Source organism: Leuciscus leuciscus (genome assembly GCF_965113295.1).
Source record: "Leuciscus leuciscus genome assembly, chromosome: 4".
Taxonomy (NCBI): domain Eukaryota; kingdom Metazoa; phylum Chordata; class Actinopteri; order Cypriniformes; family Leuciscidae; genus Leuciscus; species Leuciscus leuciscus.
In genome coordinates this window covers 33,745,191-33,771,085 of record NC_138728.1, presented here as the reverse complement: position 1 = coordinate 33,771,085, position 25,895 = coordinate 33,745,191, and the positions used below count along the sequence as shown (strand labels likewise).

The following is a 25,895-nucleotide window of genomic DNA, read 5'->3' as shown; positions in this document are numbered from 1 at the left end:
AGATCAGATGACATTTTATGACCAATCAATGCAGAAAACCTACCAATTCCAAAGGGCTTTTCTTCCCACTAGTGCTTATGTACTTATTCTGCTTTAAACCTTTGTTCATGCACATATAAACTTAACAGATCTCTATACATATACACACCTATAATATACAGACACACACTCAATCACTTAAAGGGGTCATGAACTGCAGTTTTATTATGTTTTCTGGGGTGCACTTATAATGTTAGTATGCTTTTTACATCAAAAATGGTCATAACTTAGAAATTAAAGGCATTTTTCCTACCCTGATTTTAAAGCTCTGTTTGAGGGGGAATGTCTGCTGTGAGACTTCCAACTGCTTGTGATTGGCCAACATCTTTGCATTTGAAATGCAGTAGCTGCAAATCCATTTAATGACTTGATGCTTTTTAATGCCCCCGCGGAAACCTTGCAGAATTTTCATTTTTCGGTGAACTAACCCTTTAAGTTACGTTGAACTTACAGAAAATATTAGTTTTTTTTAAAAGCCCTGTAAATGCAAATTTAATTAGTGTTAAAACAACGAGTGTTTGTACAGAGCCCTTAAAGAGACATGGTGGTGGGGAAAAAATATGAGATGTGACCTTTGCGTTCCCTCGGAGAAAAAAAACGAGATCCTTTCAGAAACCAGTGAAAATTGCAGGTTAGTATAAAACCGCTGGTATTCAGGTTTTTTTTTTAAAACGATTAAACAACTTGTTGTCAAAGTTAGTATTGTGTATACTTTATGTACAGTCAGACACTTGGATGTGTCATTATATTTTTAGTGTTTAACAAAAATCAAGCTCAAATGGAGGTTTTTCACCAGTCGGAGATATGTATTTTGTCCGTCATCAGAAATGGTTTAAACATGATGCGAGTTCTGTCAGTGAAGTTCATTCTGAAACGTGTCCGAAAATGAACTGTAATTCAGTGAATGTCTGCCACACTTTCACAAGAGATATGTCTTTAGAAAGCTTGGAATGTGTACTTTTAAATTAAGTAATTCATGTCAAAAACAAATATTCTCAGTTTATGTAATCCGTTTGAAACCAAGAAGAGGTACAGTGTTTTCGTTCACTCTTCATTATACACCCCCGGCGCTATTCACGTGGTATATAGTTAAGATGATCTATATGCATCGTACACGCCCCCCGATCAATGCCACAAAAACACGAAGTTCCTTCATCAGATTCACTGATAGTTCATCGCGTTTTGAGGATGGCATGGCGGGCACGCTACTCTGGTAAAGAGGCTCTTCAGATGATTCTGGACAGCGAGGAAGAATTCCCTTTTCCTCTGAGGAAGATTGAAACTCAGACAACGAACGGTTGTATTTTGAAGAGAGAGTTGATCCTGCCAAGGATACGGAGTAAGTTGTTTACTGTTATATAATTCTTCTTTGATAATATAGTTCTCAAATAAATTTCAGACTATATTTTGCCTAGTTTTGGCTAGATTTTGACATCTTATGGGAAATATTGCCTTACAATGTCCCTTACTTTCATGCAGGCTATATATATGCTCAGATGTAAACATTTGATGGGTACACGGCCCATCAATAGATATTTCTCCGTCCTATGGCCCATCATCAACAGATATATACATACATTGTGCGTCCATACCCATTAATCAGTTTACTTTGGATAATGTATGCTAACAGTTTTTTAGGAATGTGGCTGGATCACGCTCGCCTTCACCAGCACCTCAGAGGGGCACACAGGTGTCGTTCAGTTCTCAGTGCGATCGAGAATCATCCTGAGTAAGTGCACAGACGTAATATTTTACAGATGAAATGTAATTGTGTTTACATCGTCATAATATAAAAGTACATGTTCTTGTATGAAATTACAAAAACTGTTGTTTTCTTTTATCCAAGGCCATTAGTGATTGATAATGACAATAATACCAACAGTTTATTTGATTGTGTTATCAGCATGCTCAAGTTTTTTTTTTTCAGATGTGACAATGAACATTTCCAAGCACCTGTTCCGGAGAGTGCAAAGACAAACAAGCAGTCCACTCTCTCATGGAAAACAAAGACTGATGTCCACAACTGAGCTCTGTTAAGTATCAAATCAGGATATTAGAAGGATTTCTGAAGGATCATGTGACACTGAAGACTCGAGTAATGATGCTGAAAATTCAGCTTTGATCAAAGAAATTAATTATGTAAAAAAATATAATATAACTGAATATAAATATAACTGATTTAATTTTTAAGCCCCAGTGGGAATGCAAAAAAAAGTTTCACGGGGAGCACAGCACATATTTCCGAAAGTTGACATCATTGTTGACATCATTTTTCCCATCACAGTGTCTCTTTCTGGGCTGTTTATGACAGGCTCAAATACAGGAGGTTTCTATATTTGCAGTCTATGGTTCAGTCATACGTTTAAACAGACCAATTAATAAACTTACTCATAATTGCTTTGACCTTCCCTGGATCCAGGCCATCTCTTGCCTCTTCACCACATGTGGTCTTGAATTTTCCAACTTAATATCAAAAAGTGATACTTGTCCCACATGGAAAGAATCTATATGAGGATATATGCGCATATATGAAACCTATATGCAGTTTATATGCACATATATGCTGCATATATACAGCATATATGCACATATATGATAATATATATGCTGCATATATGCGTATATATGCCACATATAGGCATAATTGAGGTGCATATATGTGCATATACAGGCCATATAGGTCTCCTGTATTGCTTCTTTATATATACATATAAGCCCTATATGTACATACAAGATATGTCTCCTATAGCTCATGGCAGGATGGTCATTTTGTAGCTCATATCTCACTTTGGAAACTGTCATACATGATGCCTAGCTCAGATAGGCACATCTATCAATTCGATCAAAAAGATAAAAAAAAAAAAAAAAAATTCTGTTCAGTTTTTTGTCTTATTTTTGTTCTTGTACTATTTGATTGTTCTTAAGTAAATAAATAATGTAAATTTCTACATTTTGGGGTTTTATTTATGTTGCCTACACTGTAAAAAAAAGTGTACTTTTAAAGGTAATGGTCTGTATTTTTTTTACAGAATTTTACCGTTTTGTCATTATAGTGAATGCCTGTTATTTTACAGATATTTGCTGTAATTTAAAGGTCCACTATTAAATTTACAGGTAATTGCTTGTATTTTGGTTTTACATCAATTTACGTTTTTTAAGGAACTTGTCTGTATTTTTACAAAGTAATATTTTACAGATTTTTTTCTGTGAAATTAGAAAACAAAGAAAAGAAGGTATAACTGCAGAAATCTGCATCTATTCAATATGTTGTCCTTACAGATTATTAAGCATGTGGGGGTTAAAGTGAGGTTTTTTTTAAGGTTAAATAATAGTATTTGTACATACAGCCTACCCTACATAGGCTACAGTAGACCTGTATTGAATTGTTTTTAGGCTATAGTCTTTTAATCTTGTCTTGCAAATAGATGCTCATTTTGATCATTATTTCATTGTCTTATTCTCCCATAATTTCATGTATATTTTATTAATATTTTTCTAAATCTCCGTTGCTGCACATTCAGGGCTTTGTGTGTGTGTGTGTGTGTGTGTGTGTGTGTGTGTGTGTGTGTGTGTGCGCGCGCACGCACGCGATGACGCAGATTCAAATTCGCCGCCATTACGTTTCCGCTGTTTAGTCCCGCCCACAACGGTCAGCTGATCAGTCGACTTTGGATCTGTATCAAGTCAAGTGCAAGTGGGAGATTTGAATTCAGTCTACTCTCCTGAAGTGGATTGTGAGATTAACGGGGGTTCAATATGACACCTCATAATTCAAAGCAATCGTGTTCGTCGAGAGCAGCCGTGAGCAGGAGCCCTAGCTGTTGTCAGTTTGGATTCTTCGGAAATAGCACCCTTTTCAGTGAGCCTGGTTCGTCACAGCGGACATCATGCCAACCGATCACCAGCTGAGGTAAGAGTCTGCATGTGAACGATATTTTATATTACATTTGTGTTTGGTTTACGTTACAGTTTTCAAGCTAACATTAGCATTTTAAATGATGTTCAGTTAACTGGCGAGAGCTGGAGGCAAAACACTGAAAATGTAGCATGCATCTTTACATTTTCCATCTGTTTTAAGAAAGATCAGTTGAACCCACACCTCAAAAAATACCTAAAACAAGCTTTCGTAGACTTGTTATACATAAAGTCCGTTTAATTGTGTATAAAATCTTTGTTAATACGCGATAGTATCTGTCAGTAAATCAATCTCTTAAATGGCGGGACATTTTTAAACACTGTCTGGAAGCTGAAAACTCTTCTCTTAAAAAATAGTAACCACGTTTTTGGCGGATTTTTATTACCATTTTTAATAACCACAGTTATACTACAAATAGGCCTAACGTTACCAAGGTTTTTTTTTTTTTTGGTTAAACCATAGTTAATTTTCATAAGGGTTAATGTGGTTATCAAGACCGTTAAGAAAACGAATTCAGCAAATACTGTACTTGTTGTTGATACAGGAAAACACATGAGGCTAGAATATGAACACCACATGATAAATTCCATATTCTGGCTGCATGCTTGCCAACACGTCAGTTGAGGTTTTGCATTGTCCCAGTGGAACATATTCTGACATATGCAAATGTAATACTGAGTTGTAAAAAAAAAAAATATATATATATATATTTGTGATTTCAGGTCAAGTGGAAAGCAGAATGATCATGGCAAACAAGGTATGGGAAGAAGTAATTTAAAATATTGTAATGGCCGAGTCTTCTGATTCCATATGATTGCACTAAAAGTGGCAGAAAATTTAATTTGTTTTATACTATATTTTCCCATGTGAATATTCATTTGATCCTTGTGAGGCCACTGGAGCTGCACAAGGTTTGGTTTTGCTTCAGTAAGACCACGATTGTGTTAGATTCCACCCATCTATTATTATTATTTTTTTTGTATTGTAACTAGGCTCTGTCATTTAGAAACATGGGTTTTCCTATCACTTATAATGACATATATCTCTACCTTTCATTCCAGCCAGAGGATCTGACGGTTGCTGCTCGCATCTCAGCCTACCTGATGGAACATTCTTGCTGGATGAATGACCTTCACCTTCAATTCAACCTTGCCAAGACAAAACTGCTTATGGTTTCACTTTCAGCCAAACCATGCGATCCTGCTGATTTGCCTTATACAACACCAGAAAGATCCGGCCCTTCCTATCGGAGCCACACAACTCCTTGTCTAAGCTCTTGTTCTATCCAGACTGGACTATTGTAATGCTCTCCTGGCAGGCCTTCCAGCATCAGTCAAACCTCTGCAACTGATCCAGATGCTGCAGCAAGACCTAAACTCATGTGTCTCCAGAAGCTTGTGTTCTGCAAGTGAACGGCGCCTTGTGGTGCCATCATCCCAAAGAGACACAAAACCACTTTCACTGACCTTTCCCTGGACTGTTCCCTGCTGGTGGGATGACCTGCCCAACTTAACACATTTTCAAGAAACTGCTAAAGATCCATCTTTTCATAAACACTTGACCCAATAATACTAAATCTTTGTTTTAATAATAAATAAATAAACTTGTATACTGTGCTACACTAACTGGGACTTGTCACTGCACTTGTTGCTTCTATTGTTCTCTTAATTTTTAAGTCACTTTGGATAAAATGTAATTGTAAATGTGTAAAATAAGTTATATTAGAGTATAAAGGCATACAGCAATTGCCTTTTAATGTAGATATTTTTACATGTTCTAAATTATATACTAAGATTGTATTTCCTATCATTCACATATCTTGATGTTCAGTGTTTGTTTAATGAGTAATACTGTAAATGTGCAGGTATTTTGTACTTATACGTTTAATTAATTTAACAGAAATTGACTGTACATTTGCTATTATTAAGTACTTAATTAGAGATTGGTCAAAGTTGTGAAATTGGAAATGCCTTAACTGTAAATATACAAACTTTGAATTTGAATTTATGTATTTAATGCATTTTTATACATAACTTCATAGTTATTATACACAGGAAAAACTATATATTAAAAGATAATTACTGTAGATAGCATTATTATAAAATAACTTTATAAAACCCTAAATTTACAGTTTAACTTGAAAGTTAAATGTTTTTTTTTAAATGTAATTTGACATCATTTATCCGTTTTTCCACGGTTTAATAAGCCATTATCAACAGTAATGTACTGTAATTTAATAAATTTTGACTGTAAAGTCAATTCTGTATTTTCACTGTTTTTGCCTGTAATTTTGTGAAATGGTTATTTGCTGTAATTTAACGGAATCCGTCTGGAAACTTTGCTGCCAGAGATTTACCGTTTGTATACGGGATTTTTTTTTTTTTACAGTGTAGGCCTAGTAGCTATGGATTTTAATAATTTGACTAATATATAGTAGGTAAACATATAGGTGCATATATAGGTGAACATATAGGTGCATATATATGTGAACATATAGGTGAGCATATATAGGTGAACATGTAGGTGCATATATGTGCATATATGTACATATAATATAGGAAAACGGCCAATTTTATATATGTCACATATATTAAAAACATATATCAAAACATATATTAAAACATATATGAAGAGTTCAGATGCAAAAGCCTCTAAGTGCCATCTGAAATTTTCTTCTAGAATGATCATTTGTATCAAGCTTGTACATTTAAGTTCAGTAATTTCACTTAAATGCCAATGAAAATTACCTATTAATTGTCATTTAAGTGAAATTACTGAACTTAAATAAACGAGCTTGATAAAAATGATCATTTTAGAAGAAAATTTCAGATGGCACTTAGAGGCTTTTGCATCTGAACTCTTCATATGTTTATATAGGTTCTTTCCATGTGGGGTAGGAAGAAAGATTTGAAGTATTATAGTATATTACTACTGGTACTTGCAAATGTACCTCTAAGCTTTCTTCGAAGAAGAGTCTCCATGTCAAAAACACTCAGGAGGAGACACCGGACCATAAAAGTGGACGTATTAGCATATGATGCTGATCCAGGACACCCCTGATCCAGGATGGATTTCAACCTAAGGGTACAACAACAAAAAAGACAAGATAACAAAAGAAAAAGGAACGACAGACCACCTCAAAGGCCAAAGTAGGGGTGGGCAATATGGCCAAAATCGTATTATTATTTTATATTTGTCTTTAAAAAATAAGAACAAAGATGCCAATTACAAGTAGGGATGGGCATTTTTCAAAAATATTGCATTTGAATATTCGGGCTCATAAAAAAATAAAAATAATCGAATGGCGTTTGGTGTCATTATCATACTTTTTATAATACAATAGAGATGCACAATTCTGGATAAATTGAGAATCACAAAATTTTTTTTTTTTTTTTATTCAATCGAATCGAGAATCGAAATCTTGCGAATCGGAATCAAAGTGAATCTGGACGTCTGTATCGATCCCCAGCACTAGTGTGTGTCTGTATATTGTTTAAAAACACTCACTGGGGTTAGGCTTATTCTTAGAAAACTGGAAAAGTATTAGAATGGTTTGAATAATTAAAAACAAGTTTTTTTGGTCAAAGAAAAATAAATATCAAATGAAAGAATTTAAGTGACTTGGATTTGGTGTCTGAGAAACTTACACTAGTGTTGGCTGGATTATCTTGAGATGGTACTGGGTATTGGCCAGGTGTTGTTACCATGTTTTTAAGCTCTTCAACAGACTGTTGAATAACACAAAGTGACTTTTCCATGTTTCCCATTCCTAAAATGCAAAAGCAACAATATACTTCGCATTGAGGAATTTGTAAGGAATTTGCAAAAGAAATATAAAATATTCCTTTTTTTTGTTGCCTTACATCTTAAGAGACGTAACAGTAAATAAGGCACATGTTGTGCAGATCTTACTCTCTACAACAAATTCTCGTAGCTCCCATATGTCCTCGTATGGTTGTGGGAAGTCTTTTTGCTCACTGCTGTGAGACTTTCAATGTCTTCATCTTGGTGTATAAATACACAATAAATAAATGTCTGAATAACATGCGCCTCACAAAATTTTAATTTTTTTTTAAATGTAATGGCCTCCGCATGGACAATAAGGAAACAATATGAAAATAATAGGAGAGCAATAAAAGTGCTAGTTATTAATAATAATGCATCAATGTTTTTGCAAAAAAATCAAAAATATTTTGATATTACAGTAATAGTTAACATCTTTAAAAAAAAAATACTATATATATATATAGTGAGGAAAATAAGTATTTGAACACCCTGCTATTTTGCATGTTCTCCCACTTAGAAATCATGGAGGGGTCTGAAATGGTCATCGTAGGTGCATGTCCACTGTGAGAGACATAATCTAAAAAAAAATCCAGAAATCACAATGTATGATTTTTTAACTATTTATTTGTATGATACAGCTGCAAATAGGTATTTGAACATACTGAGAATGCTCTAACTGAGGGAAGGAGGTTGTTCCCCAAAATCTTGCAATACATGGCCCCGGTCATCCTCTCCTTAATACAGTGCAGTCGCCCTGTCCCATGTGCAGAAAAACACCCCCACAGCATGATGCTACCACCCCCATGCTTCACAGTAGGGATGGTGTTCTTGGGATGGTACTCATAATTTTTCTTCCTCTAAAACACGGTTAGTGGAATTATGACCAAAAAGTTCTCCTCTGGATCATCCAAATGGTCATTGGCAAACTTAAGACGGGCCTTGACATGTGCTGGTTTAAGCAGGGGAACCTTCCGTGCCATGCATGATTTCAAACCATGACGTCTTAGTGTATTACCAACAGTAACCTTGGAAACGGTGGTCCCAGCTCTTTTCAGGTCATTGACCAGCTCCTCCCGTGTAGTTCTGGGCTGATTTCTCACCTTTCTTAGGATCATTGAGACCCCACGAGGTGAGATCTTGCATGGAGCCCCAGTCCGAGGGAGATTGACAGTCATGTTTAGCTTCTTCCATTTTCTAATGATTGCTCCAACAGTGGACCTTTTTTCACCAAGCTGCTTGGCAATTTCCCCGTAGCCCTTTCCAGCCTTGTGGAGGTGTACAATTTTGTCTCTAGTGTCTTTGGACAGCTCTTTGGTCTTGGCCATGTTAGTAGTTGGATTCTTACTGATTGTATGGGGTGGACAGGTGTCTTTATGCAGCTAACGACCTCAAACAGGTGCATCTAATTTAGGATAATAAATGGAGTGGAGGTGGACATTTTAAAGGCAGACTAACAGGTCTTTGAGGGTCAGAATTCTAGCTGATAGACAGGTGTTCAAATACTTATTTGCAGCTGTATCATACAAATAAATAGTTAAAAAATCATACATTGTGATTTCTGGATTTTTTTTTAGATTATGTCTCTCACAGTGGACATGCACCTACGATGACCATTTCAGACCCCTCCATGATTTCCAAGTGGGAGAACTTGCAAAATAGCAGGGTGTTCAAATACTTATTTTCCTCACTGTATATTAAAAGTATGCTTGTGTTTAGCATATTTCTTAAAAGTATAATTAAGCATATATTTATTACCAATGTACCTTTAGTGCATTTGTTAGAAATATATTAAAAGTATGCTTGTGTTTAGCATATTTATTAAAAGTATAATTAAGCATATATTTATTACCAATGTACTTCTAGTATACTTTTTAGAAATATATTAAAATGCAATTCAATGTATTATTAATGCACTTCAAATAAGCATGTTGGTAATACAAATGTATTATAAACATACTATTTGTATTTCAAGTATATTTTTAATACATTTAATACTACGTCTTTTTCACCTGGGTTTAGTTATCTGGAAATAGTGCTGAGGTCCAACTAAAGATATACTTAAGTATATTTAATTGTGCTACAGAATTATACTATTGCAAGTATACTTTAGGTAGATTTGAAATATCTTACATTTAAAGAGATATTATACAGAGATCATACCATTCTTACTAATAGTAATATTAAAACAAATGTTTTGCTTAATATAAAGAAATGTGCATTGTGCATTAAAGAAGTACTCCAAATAAAGTTGAATTATAATATTTGTATCAGGAAGTTTCAAGCAATATGTCAGTAAATATGTTAATAGTTTTGTAGTATACCTATAAAATAAATGTATTTTAAATACATTTTGTATAGTTTTTTTGGGGGGGGGGGGGTTTATCACTAGGGAAGTAACACAAAACGGTAAACTACAATCAAATCTATCAATTTTTAATTAAATCGTGACCTCAAGAAATTATATGAATCGAATTGTGAGGTACCAAAAGATTCCGACCCCTACCAGAAAATATACTAGAATTGACCGTATTGATTGAGCCTTTTAAAGAAGGGGTTCATGAGTTTTTCAAACACTGTAAAATTTCTCTTTAAAGAAAATTGCACTCGCCTTACCTGTCAGCACTGCAGCTTGTGAGCAAAGTTTTTCTGTCCTTAAGCGCACTAAAACCTACCTAAGAAACACCATGAGTGATGAAAGACTTGAGTAATTTTTAAGGGGTATTGAGTGTAGAGTCACAAAGAGCTTGGGGCACAAAATCCTGGCCGCCATTCTCCTGGAGGATTTTGTTGCTGTATTTGCCGCAACAGGAGAATAAAGTTGTTTTGACCTTGTTGAGCTGTGATGTAGTACAAATATGTGACCAAGTACAGATTACATTTTACATTAACAGTATAATTATAACTAATGTATATATTTTATATTTATATTTTAGTTTTTTTGTGAAACTATGCAATATAATAACTAATGTGAGTTGTTTGTAACCCAGGTTAAAAGAAAAAAAGAAAAAAAAGAATTAACACATGAATGAGCAGAATATTTCTTTTCTTTTCATTTTATTAGTTATTTTTGTGTGTTTTAGAAAAGCCAATTAAAATAATTTTTGTTTGGAAGGACCGACCAATGAGAGTTGGGAATGTTGTGTAGCGCATTTTTTGGAGCTCGATCTCGGGTGTGATTCTTCCGGATAAATCCGGCTTTTCCGACCTGAAAATTATGCTCTCGTAAATCATGCAAATCCGCTTCTTTTTTTTTTTGCGGGTCGACCTCAAAGCACTGTTCGGGTATTGGTAAACATAATGACCGCTCACCGCTGTCAACGTTTTTTGTGCCTCTGATTCATGTCTTCATGTCACTCCGCAAGTAGTCCATTCATTTGTCACGATGGAACTTCATTCAAAGCAGAGCTCCACCAAAGAGCCTGCACTCATCGCGGAAGGTTATCTAAAGTGTGCTAAGAATTTTGGACTTGTGGGGCGAACTATTTCTTTTCTTAGCTGAAGCAAACAACTGGACAAAATAAATGTAAAGAGAGACATAGTGGAGTTCCTATTTTCATTTTGACTAGTATAATAAATTCTGTAGTCTCTTGACATGGTTAGAAAATACTGCCTCTAGAGCCAGCTGCACAACGAGAATATGTCATAGCATGTCATAGCATGATCTGAATACGGAAAAAAAGAAAGAAAGAAATCTGTAAAAAAAGAAAGAAAATCTAGCATTTCGAGAATAAAGTCGAAATAGTACGAGAATACAGTCTTCCGTAGAAGTTGCGTGTGTGCTGGCCGTTGTTTCATGGTCATGGTAGGTGCGCCATATATTTTCCTGCTTTTTTGCCCTTTACCAATCACACCTATGAGCTTGAGAGACTGAGACCGAACTCGTTTTGAAAACTGAGAGGTTAAATCCCTGTGAAGGGAATTTAATGTGAATATTTTTTTTTTATCTGTTTTTTGTTTTGTTTATCTGTTTTTTTCTCTCTTTTTGTATTAACTGTGTTGCTTGATCGAATGTGATTGCTTTTATTTATTTATTTATTTATTTTCTATATTTTGTTTTGAAAATTAGAAGCAAGGTATCAAGTGAGGAATTTAACTTTAATTGATTATATTCTAACTTAAGATTTTCAGACATAAGGTGAATTCAGCGTTACTGGTGGAGACTAAATCTGATTTTTTTTTTTTTTTTTTTCTTCAAAGAAACAATCAAATTCGAGTGAAACCTTGAAGGGAACAAACAAAAGGTTAATGTATTAATTTACATAAACAGTGTTTAAAAGACATGTGATTATACTTACCTTTTGAGTCATTTAGGGTATTTGAAAAAGAGGTGTTTAAAGAATTTATTTTATTTTTTTGAGAAGTACAAATTGTATTTTTTTTCTTTCCTGTATTTTCTTATTTATTTATTTTTTGTCTTATACATTCCAGTTATTGAGTTTTTTAAAATTTTTTATTCAACACAATCATAATACAATCAGTTAAATATCATAACTTGTGTGAGTGGCTCATTATTGTTGTGACATCCTTATTCTCTGCAGGCGAATTTAGTCTTCTGATCGAACTGGTCCAAACTCAGACATTGTGTCTGTACCAAATTGAGTGAAGGGTTACATGTTCCTTTGATGTTAACTGTAAAATTGTGCACCCATGACTTTGTACTATTAATTTTCATTTGAATTGAAGTTGCGTTGCTTGCATCCATTATTTTCTTTGGATGCATACTGGGGGGGATTCAGATCCACGGTGACATGCCCCCATGGAAGAAAATTTAGGCTATAAAGGCTATCATGATCATTTTGCCAACAATGAACCATGGATTTGTTTAGTTTATAATACGTTTTATTTTTTACTTAAACAAATACAACATATAGCCTAACATTCAAAACTCATCGGCTTAGACTGCATTTGAAGAAAAATAAACACAACAGTTTTCTGTAGCCTTGTGCAAACTTATTCAATAGAATTAGACTTCTAGAATGTTCTTTCCAGTGCAAATTTATTTATTTTTTATTTAATTAGACAACATTTTAAGGAAGTGTAGTGCAAATATATTTATATAATTATACTTCCATTATAGTTAACTTTCTTTCCAGTGCAAAACAATAATACATAAAAAAACAGCTAATAAAGAAAATCTAAAATATTGCACTCAAATATTGCATTCAAGCAATACAACACCTGTATGTATGCACATGGAAAATCTCACAGAAATAAATAAACCTCCAGACTAAGCACATTGTGCAGCTATTTTTTCCATGTGTACTTTTTTGATTTCTTTACAATGTTAGGCTAAACCTGTACTCTTTTAATATAATCACTCTCTTATCAATTATATTTGAGTTTAAAAAATCCACATGATTAACGTTACATAGCCTACCATATCAGCCTCTGGAGACGTCTGACGGACAAGGAACCTTGACATCGCTCCCTCCTGTGCCCGGACAATCGGCCTTGTATTCATTGTCCCTCACGCATTCCAGCCACGGGCAGTCATTTTCCCATTCAATTCCCATTCAAAATTCTATATGTTTGTGCTCCTTTCTTTTTCGCTGGCTGCTCGGAGGCGCTCGGAGGTAGTCATTTTTACATTTCCCGCTGTTGTCACTTGTCGTCATCGTTGCTACGATACGTGACTCACAATGACTGAAACGACCAATTAAAAGGGCATTCTCTGATGATGTTCCAAGATTTTAAATTAGAAATTAGTATCTACCGCACCGTCGGTTTTTTTCTTATCATAGCCTACTAATGTCTTCGTTCATAATCTGACATATATTAGAAGCTATGTGTCTGTCATGGATTTGCACTGAATTGATTCTCAAAAATACGGAACAAAGTGCGTTCCGTATCAGTTCAATACGGAACAAGACTTTTATGTGTCAAATACGGAACGATTCCGTATTATACGGAACGGTTGACAACCCTAATGCTAACGTTTCGAATTAGCTCATTAGCTGCTTGTTCTGAACTTCACTCTGTTCACTTGCTGAAAAACACTACGGTTAATTTCTCATTTATGTTCTCTTCTTTTAGATACCAAGACTGGCACTGGCAAATTTGAGAATCCTGAATTTCCTGACAAGTTTACCAAACACTGCTCTGGCAATCAGTTGCCTATTTTGTATTTATCTTTTGTCTTCGATGATAGATGTTTGTAAGAGGAAGTGTTTTTTTTTTTTTTTGAATCCACACTCTGATGCTGTAGAAACCTGGTAACACTTAAAGTCCCCCTGTGGTGAAAATCAAGTTTTTAATGTTGTTTATATGTCTATGTGGTGTTTTTAATATGCTGTAAGACAAACCATGTCCAAATTCATGTCAACACCATTGCTGAGTATTTTCACCTTAAAACTGCAGTGAACCAAAGACAGTCGCAAAAACGCAGTTTGAAATCGCAGGTGTTTCTGACGTCACAAACTACCACCGTCAACGTGTGATCGTCAACAAGTGGAATATTCATAGAACCACGTATACTAAATGAGGCAAGGTTGTAGAGTTACATTCAAGCTATTTTAAGGCATGCAGATTTTCTTTTTTCCAAGGAAAAAATGCTTAAATATGTTATTTTGGTGATCAAAGATGAGTTTTAAGGGATAAAATGATTGACTACAGGGGGGCTTTAATAATAACGTTCAGTAAACGATTGCTGCACTGCTGCTCCTGGAACGTCTTGACGGACTGCATCCGGACTCCAACCTGTTAACATGGGCACGGAAAAACAAACACCGTATACACACTGCAAACAGATTATGTGTGAACCTGGGATTATGTGTGAACTGCACAAGCCACAAGAGAACACTGATGCTTTCTGCCACTGATAACAGCAGTAACCAACACTCAGCGTGATTTCCAAAACAGCACATTCCAGCGCCAGATCGCCTCTTATTTAACAAACTAAATGAATACCCTGCTAGTTAACTGTTGATGTTTTATTTGTATTAGGCGCATCCATGCCGTGAAATGTCTCAAATAGTGGTGGGGACAATATCAACCCCTGCAAAAAGTAGTTGGGACATGTCCCACCTGCATATTACGCCTATGATCTATACAGTTTTCCAATGTCATGAATGAGATGACCTACGGATCCATTGTGATGTTATTTTGCCAGCCATTCGCCATTTAATAACTGCTAGGTGGTCCACCAGTAATTCTTCCACACATTCTCCTCATAGGTTCTCCAGGCCCTCTCTATGTGTTGGGTATGAACTCCAATCTAGGCATCAACAAATGCTACACTGTGGTTTACAGTATAAGGCCTGTAACCTAGCTGGGGCAGAGCACGTCTGTAAGCCCTCCACTCATCACTGATGATGATGATACCTCTTTCCATGTTGAGCTATGACTGGAATCAGTTCTCCTCTGCTCCTCATTTCAACTGGAGAACTGGTTTTGATGATTTGTCTCCTTGGTGTGTCACTCCCAGTTTGCCAAACACCCACTTCCTCCTTTTCCATCCACCATCTATTCTACTGCCACACACATACTGAGAAAAATAAAATAAAAATGTCCAAAGAAAGAAAGAACACGTAATTGAAATAATTTTTAATAGATCATAGTTAAATAGTAATAGCACATACAGATGGTGGACAACCAGAATAAGACTTTTACCGCTGCCGTTCCCGCGGCGGCAAAATTGGGATGTGTATTTGCTGCCTTTTACCGCTGAGTGGCGCTGTAATCACAGACTTTGAAAAGTGTCAGTTTATTCTCTTTATGACGTAATCTGCCGCTGCAGTAATCTGAGCTGAGGTCACAGATAAATTCAAGATAAATATTGTGGTTAAACGAATTCAAATTCATTAAATTTAAACAAAGCAAGTTAACATTGTGTGCCCAGTTTTTCTATAATTTAGAAAGGCTATGTCAATAGGTTACTTGTCATTTACTTCGTGTTATTTTAATGTGTTTGTAGATTTATTAACTGAAACATAACAGTGAAATAAATTAAAATAATTTACCGTAAAATTAAAACATTTTCAGGACAAAAAAATTAGACTGATTGAATATGTAAAAATATAAACAAACAAAGCAGAGAATAAAACAAACTTTCAGGGAAAAAATATAGGCCTACAACATGCTACAACAGAATTGGTTAACATTAACGAAAGCAAAATATGTAAAAATACATTTCAAACAAAATAAAACAAAACAAATTCGTGGCCGAGTGGTAGGCTATAACTTACGGGGGGGGGGGGGGGGGTTCAGACTCACAACCGACCCTACTAACATTAATATTAACGTACACATTCAATGGTGTAAAATGGCGTACCTTGCCTGCAGATCACCAGATCTCAACCCGATCGAACTGGTTTGGCACGCACTAAAAGAGTTCGTCAGACGTGAGGCTAAGCCATGGAACAAAGACGAGCTTCTTCAGGCCATGGTGACTTTCTGGAGAGATCGCCTGACAAAAACAGCGTGCAATAACTACATCGATCACCTTCAGAAGGTTTTGCCGGCGGTGGTACAGCGCAACGGGGGTTCTACTGGAATGTAGAAATGTAAAATAGGCCTATTGAATTGTTTTCAATATTTTTCTATAGAAATGTTTTGTATTTTTATATTTCATTCATTAAAGAAACTTATGCTGACCACAACAACGCGGGACTACTGTATTTCATTCTTAAATATCATACATAACGCAAAATCCAAATGCTGCTTCCTGGCATATGTTAGCTAATAGCAAGTCAATGTTTGAATTAATTTACAATAATTTAGTTTCATTTATTTCAGTGTTAATGTTTGAGTTAAAAAATCCTCTACAAATTAAATTAACACAAAGTCGGCTATAAGAGTCCTTTATAGGCTACGTAAAAAAGCAAAGGGCTTACAGTCTTAACATTTTGGCTACTTTGCTTAAATTTGATACATTTATTTTCAGTAGGGCCTAATAAATTTGTAGGGATGTAATTTCAATATGCTTTACCAACGCTATGTATTCAATTAAAGTTCCAAGAGGTCTGGTCTCTATATTTCCTTCCCAGCTGACACTAATATGCAAGTGCACAGCAAAAATCACAACTTGTGCTGCGAACGCAAGTTATTTAAGGTGTCTCAACTGTACACAGTCTACCCTACAGTGTGAATTCGTTACAAGGTTTCATTTAATTACATTAATGTGCAGCAATTTGTACAAATAGAGTCTATAGGCCTACTATACTGTTGTAGCCATTAAATAATCTCATTTAGTATCATATTTGTAAAAATATTATAATGTTATTTTTTTCCATTTATGTTGAATATGAAAAGTGAACAGCACGAGTAAGATAGGATGCATTATATCGAGAGATGGATATGGAGTGGGTCAGACATGATTTTGACCACTTCAATCATTAAGTTTTGTTTAGTAGAAAACCTTTCTTTAAAGTGAATTTTGTTTTCTATAAATTGTATCTTAATTTTAATCAATTTTTCATCAACCAATTGCCTGGATTTAATAAGTAAGAGAAGCAAATATAACAGACACTAATCATGGAGGCGCCCGCGCGGTCACTTACGTCAGCTGGAGCGCATCTCATCCTCCTAACTTAACGAAACTCAGCGTATGCCTCACACAGACATGATAAATACATCAAATACACAAAGCTTGAAATGTCTTCAAATGAAATAATTCAAAACGAAAAGAAAAAGGCTACTCTCTGATTATGTCTTTATGTGCATTTCTCTCTAGGTGCGTTCACTACAAATATGGCGATCGTCAACTTCATCTTTGCAGTCGACACTGTCAGAAAACACTAGTTTATTGATAAAAATCAATGCACGCATCACCGGATTTACAAATACACATCTTGTTGGTTGCACGCACACATATTATGTCGAAAAAACGAAATATTATGTTGAAATAAACATCTTTTAGAATATTTGATTAAATGCTGATTGTTGCGCTTGTTCAATTTAATAAAATTAAAACTTTAATTGTGATAATTAAAATAATTGAAAATTAAATATTTAGTGGCCAAGTTTTGCTAATTTATTAAATAGGCTATTATATGCCTATTGCCTATATTAAGTAGGTCATATTAAGACAAGGCATATATTAAGTTATTTAGCTGTAATGAGAAAAATAAATCTAACGAAATCTAAAATCTAAATCTAATAAATCAAAAAAAAATTCTAACGCTAATTCAACATGCCAGAATAAAACCTGATTTTTGAACAATGCGTAACGCCACTCGACCTGGTGTGCCAAAACACTACATTTTAAACTTCAATGTTTAATTCAAAACAATCTCAAAACGCATTGTGACTTTTTTTTAAAGCAGTAGCCTAGCCTATATACATTAAGGGCATTGAAACCAGGATCTTAACTAAAACGCGTCCCGCGTAATCTCTCAAAAATTATGCCACACTACTCCATGTATTTTTTTAAGGACTGCTTTTGAAATCACTATAAATTACTATGCAATTGTATCGCTCACAAGAGCTCTTCATTTATCTAATTCCTCAATAGAATAGTAAAAATATCCAGCGTCATTGCTCCTAATATCCTCTCTATTTTTTACTTTTGATTCTATTTTTTCAGTTCTAAAATTGATTCTATCTTTGGTTCTATTCTGTTGTAGCCTAATAGGCCTATTTATATATATGACAAATATGCCTATTAGGCTTAGGGTTTTTTATTTAACCCACTTACATTTAAAAATACGGCAATTGCTGCTGTTTTGCACAATGTCCCTTTGCGCCACCTGTCGGTCATTTCGGGAACGTCTTTGAAATGCAGCTGGTTTATTTTCAGATGGTGGACAACCAGAATGCCTATTACCGCCACGGCGAAATCACCGCGGCGGTAATAGGCATTCTGGTTGTCCACCATCTGTATTTCAATGAGCCGCCAAACGTAAGCCGTCCGCCATATTGGAACAGTCAATGCCGGTCCATGACACTTGAGAGCAAGTTGACTGAGAATCTGCAACCGTAGTTGACACATGTATGAATATTTATATCTGCAATAGACTTCAGCAGATGATTTTGCTAAACGAACAAAAAACAACAAGACGAAGGCGTCAGCTAACATATGACATGAAACAGTTACCATAGTAAAAGTAAAAACATTAAATGTACGCTATGTGCGAAATGCTGTGGCATCATTGATGCTTCCTGTGAGTGACGACACACTGACTGCTCCAAGATGGCGGACCGCAGACGTGTCTGGGGCGGTTGAATGTGCAATCTACAAATACATATCTATGAGTGCAGCCTCATGATGTTACACCACCAGACCGTTCACATGCTGCTGAATTATGTAAATATATATTTTTTATTATATAAGCATTTAAGGGCAAAACTGTAATGTTTGTGTGCAGAAATCATTTATACCAGATATTACAGTATTAATATTCAAAAAGATACATGTTAAAAACAGTGTATGACTTAATAAAGCAGAGTTCATATTATGTATCATTTTGGGGAGGGAGATATGACCAATCTTATTTCAAGATAAAAGACATTTTAATTTCAAGTAACAATAACAATATATCACAATAAAGATATTTTGGTTATTTTATTTTTTTGTTTCTAAAAATAAGAACAAAGAAGCAAATAACAAACAATAGGACAAATACAACAGATCAAAAACAGAAATCATTTTTTTGTTTTACAATAGGTTTCTTTAACGTAGAAATATGGGCTCATCTTTCAGGAAGGTCAAAGGTCATCGTATAGATCACGTGTCGCACATCGATGAATGCTAGATGCAGAAGAACCCTTCTTTCATACCTCATATATTTCTGGATTTAACTGTTGATGATGATTCAACTCAATCCTTGTTGTTTTGATCTTATATCAGATTTGGCAAACTATCAGATCTGTAAATTCAGTTCTGTTCAGGAGGAGGTTTATTTAAAGTAAACTGGATTAGATTAGAATAATTGTGCTCATACTTTCACTGATCAAGGGTTTACAGTTTTATCAGATAATCTGGGGTTATATATTTTACATTTATTAATACATTGACATTTTTCAATTTCACAACATTTTTTTTTTTATTGAATGATAAATTTAAAGAAAGGTCATTTTTAATAGTAATAATGATTAATGAATGGAACTGAATGACTGAAATAGAGTTTGAGAAAAGCACAGACACACCGTCACTCATCATGACTCACAAACACACACTGATCTGACTGTCTATATGAGGATTCATTACACACATTTATTCTGACATGTTATTTCACTGACAGAAGTTCAGCTGTAGTATTAATGTAATAAAGAGACTCTATAACCTCTCACTGTTACTGATTTATCATGCAGCTCTAAGCATTATGGGTAGAATCTCTCTACAGTCTGTTCTGATTCATCAACAGAGTTTCACTGATGATCCATTATAAACTCTAAACCCAGGATAGAGCGGTTGAGTGAATGTGGTCTGGACTGTGTGGATGAGGCTCATTGTGTCAGAGACGCTGTAGAAGGACAGAGTTCCTGCACTGTGATCCACATACACTCCTATTCTCCTGCTGATGGGCTTTACTGGGAGTTCAGTCTTTATGTTATTGTGTATGAATGAGTAACTGGAGGAAGAGCAGAACAAACTCCAGGACTGATCATTATATCCAAACACACTCTCAATACCCCGTCCCTTCCTGCTGATGCTCTTATATGACACTGATATATACACACTAATAGCTCCACTCAACTCAATCTCCCAGTAACAGCGTCCACACACACTCTCTCTACACAACACCTGACAACACACATCATCAAATCTGTCTGGATGATCAGGATACGGCTGAACTGTGTAAGTGTGTGTAATCACTCTGTTCCTCTCAGACAGACGGAGGCGTTTATTCAGTGTGTTCAGATCCAGAGTGAGCTGATGGGAATCTGATGGAGAGAAAACACATCAGAATCAGGAATTATGAATCTGTCTGATCTTTTATTATAACTGAACTCTTCATGTTCAATATATCAGCAGTGTCTCAGTAATGAAGTCACCTTTATTTATTTAGCGCTTTGATCAATACAGATAGTTTCAAAGCAGCTTTACAGTGATAACAGGAAAATAATGTGACCTATTGTTGGTGATTTTCAGTGCTGTAGCTGTAACGGTCACCAGCTGGAGTGCCCTTGAGTGCCACCAGAGGGCACTCCACACCAGACTATCATATTTCACTCACACTACATTTCCCAGAACTCACTGCCCGGACTCATTATCATTGATTTGCATTCACCTGTATCTTATTACCCTGTTAGTCTCAGCCTATTTATACCTTGTACGTTCATTCATTCCCTGCGAAGTCTTGTTTTACTGTTACTACATTTCTGAGCGTTATTTACCTGTGTTTGATTCTTGTTTTGCTGACCTTGGACTGTTTCACCGTTTCCTGATCGTTTCTCTGCCTGGCCTGACTCGGATTGTTTATTGGACTTTGATTATTGCTGCCTGCCCTGACCTCTGCCTGTTATTTGGATATTCTCTGTGTTTCCTCCTTTGATCTGTTCGCTGTTGATGACCCTGCCTGTACGACTACTCTGTAAATAAACTGCATTTGGATCTTCACCTTCGAGTCTCGGAGCCGTTTCGTAACAGTAGCCTTTGGCAATCTTGAGCTTTCTTTAAATTTCTATCCGTTTCCTCAAACGTTAAAGAGATTTGTTACAAAATCCTGTTTAGGATAAATCCATAGAGGAATTTTTACAGAAGAGATTTCAGTTTCTCTTACTTTCCTGAAGCTTTTTTACTACTGTGATTTTACCTCTAAATCTTGGATGAATGTTTTTAATTGGCTTTCAGTGAAAAAGAATTATAGACATTCATTAGTTTTAGAAGACATCCTGTTTTTGAAGAATATGTTGACTCCCCTGATTTACATCTTTGTTAAAGTCACGAGTCTATTTGCTTTTGCTTCCAGCGCCCCTCGATGTTCTCTCTGTTGAGAAACACTAATTTACAAGATCAACTCTAAAACTCTTCTGTCATGTTTTCTTTCACCTTCTACAGGAAGAACATGAAGACACTCAGACAGTATTTCTACTTGTTTTCTTAGTGACTTACATTGTAGGAAGTCGTTCCTGGTTCTGGGAACAATGTTGGTGAAAGTGACTGTGGAAATCAACAGACATGAAGAGTGTGATTATTATGTAGAGAGAAAATGATCCCTGCATCCATTCCTAAGACATTTCTAATATGATCTTCTACATGATATGAGATGATGGAGGATCATTTCTGAGAGCTGATGAATCTCCAGGACTTTACCTCTGTCAGAGATCTTCTTCAGCTCCTCTTTGCAGAAATCCTCCACTTTGTCTCTGAGCTGACGGACAGATTCTCTCACGCCATCAAAAGAGGAGAGAGAACTGAAGGGATTGTCATTTACGTCTGTAGATTCAGGAGGAGCTGAGAGAGACTGGAAACTCTACAGAAAACAGAAATCAAAGCTCATCACCTCCACACTTCATCAATAACCTGCACTACTGTCAGATTTCAGCGGCTCTTGTTGATCTCGACATTTTTAGTAACTGAACTATAAATCCTAGCCTGGTAATACCAAACTCTGCTACTTCGCTTTGCTTCGTAGACAGAGTCTGGCATGGCATAATTGAAAAGCGTTTTCTTTCTCGCGGGGGGCGCTTGTCTGAAGTTTAAAATCATTGGTTACCCGTAAGCCAATCACATAACGTTTGGTTATAGTGCGTGTTATGCGCATGCTCAGCCGCATCTAACTTCCACTGTAAACACAAGTATGATGCGAAAACAAAACCATCGAGCGAAATACCGGAGTGAACATGGCTGTGAACGACTTATGCAGATTATGTGAAGTAAATCTATGCATCCACGGTACAATCAGCGTCTACGTCACGGCTCTCAGCCCGCCCTCTGTTAGTTGATTGGCCGGCTGGTTTCAGGCCGGAGGAAAACGGAAAGCTATGACGCTGTCTCAGACTGAGTACAGAAGCGAAATGAAATTGAGCGGAAGTACGAAGTCTGACGTAGTCAGGCTATATAAATCCAGCTCTTTCACCGCATCAGATACATTTTTCTTCATATTCATTATATGACATTAGAGCAACAAATTATATTCTTTTAGTAGAAGATGATAAGTTGAGAGCCTGACTGATGATAATATAATAACCGAACACACAGATCAACACTTCAGTCAACGGCTCATTCTGCTCTCGTGAAATGTTTCTCTGTGAGTCTCTTGCTCAAGTCCACTATGACCCTGTTCTTCTAGATCTCTGTTACCTGCAGGAAATGGATGTGATCCTGTGTGTGTGAAAGCTGCTCCAGCTCAGTGTCTCTCCTCCTCAGATCATTGATCTCCTGCTCCAGTCGCTCCAGTCGTCCTTCAGCTCGACTCACTGCAGTCTTTTCCTGATCTCTGATCCGCTGTGTCGCCTCAGAGCGGCTTCTCTCAATGGAGCGGATGAGCTCAGTGAAGATCCTCTCACTGTCCTCCACTGCTGTCTGTGCAGAGCGCTGTTAGGACACACATCACAATCACACAGTGGCTTCAGTGAGTCCTGACTGAGACGTCTCAAACTTCTCTTCTTCTCCAGACTCACCTTATGAGACGCCACAGCCTCTCTCAGCTGCTGAAGATCTTTCTCTCTCTGCTGGATCCTTTGCTGGAACGACCTCTGCGTCTCCTTCAGCTGGTGCTAAAGGACAAACCAATGACAGGAGAAACATCACATTAATCATCAACTAAACAGATATGAATCCAGTATCAGTGAAGAGGTGAGAATTAGGGGTTAAAGGTCTTGCATTATAAGTATATAGGTTCAATCATAAGTGGCAACATTATTTCATCAAGTTTTATTGCCTAGCTTTATATAGATTCACCCAGAAAGTTCTTCATTGTTTACTCATCATCATGTCTTTCCAAACTTGTATGATTTCTCTTGCTGGACACAAAAGAAGAGAAGACTTGGGGTGCTTCTCAATATCCCTCCTCATTTCCTCAGCCATCTTTAAGGACATCTCAATTCTCTAATTGCACCGCGAGGAGACGAGGATTGAGGAGTGAGGAGGCTTCCATAGGAGTTATGAGTGAGGATACACGAGTGTATCCTTTGCGGAAGCGTTTTATCGACTAAACGTGACGCACTTATCATTTCTCCTACCCCTTCACATCGGTCACAATCATTTTCATTTATACTTTACCTTTAGCCTGGCAAGCCAGACCCACATCAAGGTCTGGTAACTCACCATTGGCACGGCTCAATCCGAGGGGCGGGATAAACGGTTGTCTTTCAAATTCCCTCTGCACGCAATAGGATAGCGCTACAACCAACCAGAGCGTTTTCCCACCAGCGGAGCTAGATTAAGTTGATAGATTAAACTTTTGCCGTATCTGGTGGGCAAAACTATGAACACATCTTCCTTTTTTTAAGAATGACTTAAGTGCCATTCTTTGTTCTTTTCTCAAAGAAAAGCTTAACTCCAAGTCCTCCAGAGTCGCGGCCAAAGCTGACTGGAAAGACCGCTGTTCGCCAGCAGCAGCCGCCATTCTTTGTTTTCAAGTAGCAGGGAATTCACGCAGAACTGTCACAACTCTGCTGTCATTATGTTAAGCCCGCCCACCGACTCTATACACGATTTGATTGGCCTGACTAGAGTTTGGTTTTTCCAGCTCGAAAGCCAACGGAAAGTTGCTAGACTACCCTGGCAGCAAAATTTGCTGCCGCTAGGGTGTGTCTAGATTTCTAGGCTACTTTACTTTTGCAGTTTATATAAATCACACATATTTCAACAGGGTATCTTGCTTTATTATTATTCATTATGAATTCAGATGAGAAATTGCTTAAAATACCTTCTTTTGTGTTACTCAGAAAAAGTGAGTCATGCCAGTTTGAAATAACATGAGTAAATGATGAATGTAAATTTTTCTGGGTGAAATCCTCGGAATATCGGTCATACGTGGTCATACGCCGAAAAATCTAAGGAAAACTTCTGTTTTCTGCATATCATTGTTGTGTAAACGTACCCTAAAACAGTGTTCAGACAGAGGGTGAAAACAGACATTAAATGATGTAAATGTAGTCTAGTAGACCCCATAAACAGCTTTATGAGTCTGTAAATGATCATAATGGGACCTCTGTAAGTTCATACCTGTTTCTCTGTCCTCTGTGCTGCCGCTGATACAGTGTCGTGGTTTTTATGTTCATCCATCACACACAGCAAACATATACACTTCTGATCAGTGCGGCAGAAAACCTCGAGGATCTTGTCGTGTTTCTGGCAGATCATCTCCTGCAGTCGTCCAGTGGCATCAGTCAGATTGTGTCTCTTTCCTTTAAACCAACTCTCATGTTGTTCAAGGTGATTCTGACAGTAAGAGTTCAGACACACCAGACAGGACTTGACGGCTTTGTGTTTTCTTCCAGTACAGACGTCACACTGCACATCTCCAGCTCCAGCGTAACAGTCAGCAGCAAGTTTAGTCTTCTTCAGTTTCTCCACCATTTCAGCCAGAATGGTGTTTTTAGCTAAAGCAGGTCTTGGCCTGAAGGTCTGTCTGCACTGAGGACAGCTGTAGACTCTCTTCTCATCCTCCTGATCCCAGAAGTCTGTAATACAGATCTTACAGTAACTGTGTCCACAGTGGATAGTCACAGGATCCTTCAGGAGATCCAGACACACTGAACACATGAAATCATTCTGATCCACTGAAATTCTGGCTTCTGCCATTTTACTGCATGAATACAGAGACACAAACACACAACAGCTCAACTACACTTCAGTTTCACTTTCCCTGAACTCTCGTGATTCCTGTTTCCTGGTTCTGTGTTTGAGTTACGTGTGCAAAACAGGCGTGTCTGTAAAGCAGCTTCCTTATTCCTGATCCTGAAGAGCCTCATTCCTGCTAAGTTTTTAGTTTCCATGTTTTCACAAACACACATTTTGTTTAATAAGTCTCAGACATGCACTAAAAAATATAAGGTAGAGAGAAGCAAGACAACAACCTTAAAAGTTATTATCTATCCTTAAAAGTAATTCTCTATCCTAAATACTACACTGTTACTGGAGGACTGAAAACGGTCCAGAAGAGTCACCATGAAGTCAAAATTGCCAAGTCTTTAATTTAATATTGCAGTATTTATTATACATTATTTACCTGTGCACATAGGACTAGGCAATACAACAATATTTATCAATAAAATTAGAACAAAAGTTCATAAAATGTTCCATATAAGAGGACATAAACAGCGT

At 36.5% G+C, this 25,895-nt stretch overlaps 1 protein-coding gene across 1 annotated transcript in view; it reads right to left on the bottom strand.

Annotated features, from left to right (window-relative positions):
* Positions 1–25,457, bottom strand: part of LOC309497257 (uncharacterized protein) — a 36,002-nt gene extending 10,545 nt beyond the window's left edge. The window contains exons 1-6 of the mRNA XM_082167486.1: positions 24,795–25,457; positions 23,246–23,341; positions 22,926–23,159; positions 21,936–22,095; positions 21,735–21,782; positions 20,038–20,563 (exon numbers count right to left, since the gene is read on the bottom strand). Coding sequence (XP_082023612.1) covers positions 20,038–20,563; positions 21,735–21,782; positions 21,936–22,095; positions 22,926–23,159; positions 23,246–23,341; positions 24,795–25,373 — 1,643 coding nt within the window. The 5' untranslated portion in view covers positions 25,374–25,457. The remainder of the gene's footprint in view (positions 1–20,037; positions 20,564–21,734; positions 21,783–21,935; positions 22,096–22,925; positions 23,160–23,245; positions 23,342–24,794) is intronic.
* Between the last annotated feature and the right edge of the window lie 438 nt (positions 25,458–25,895).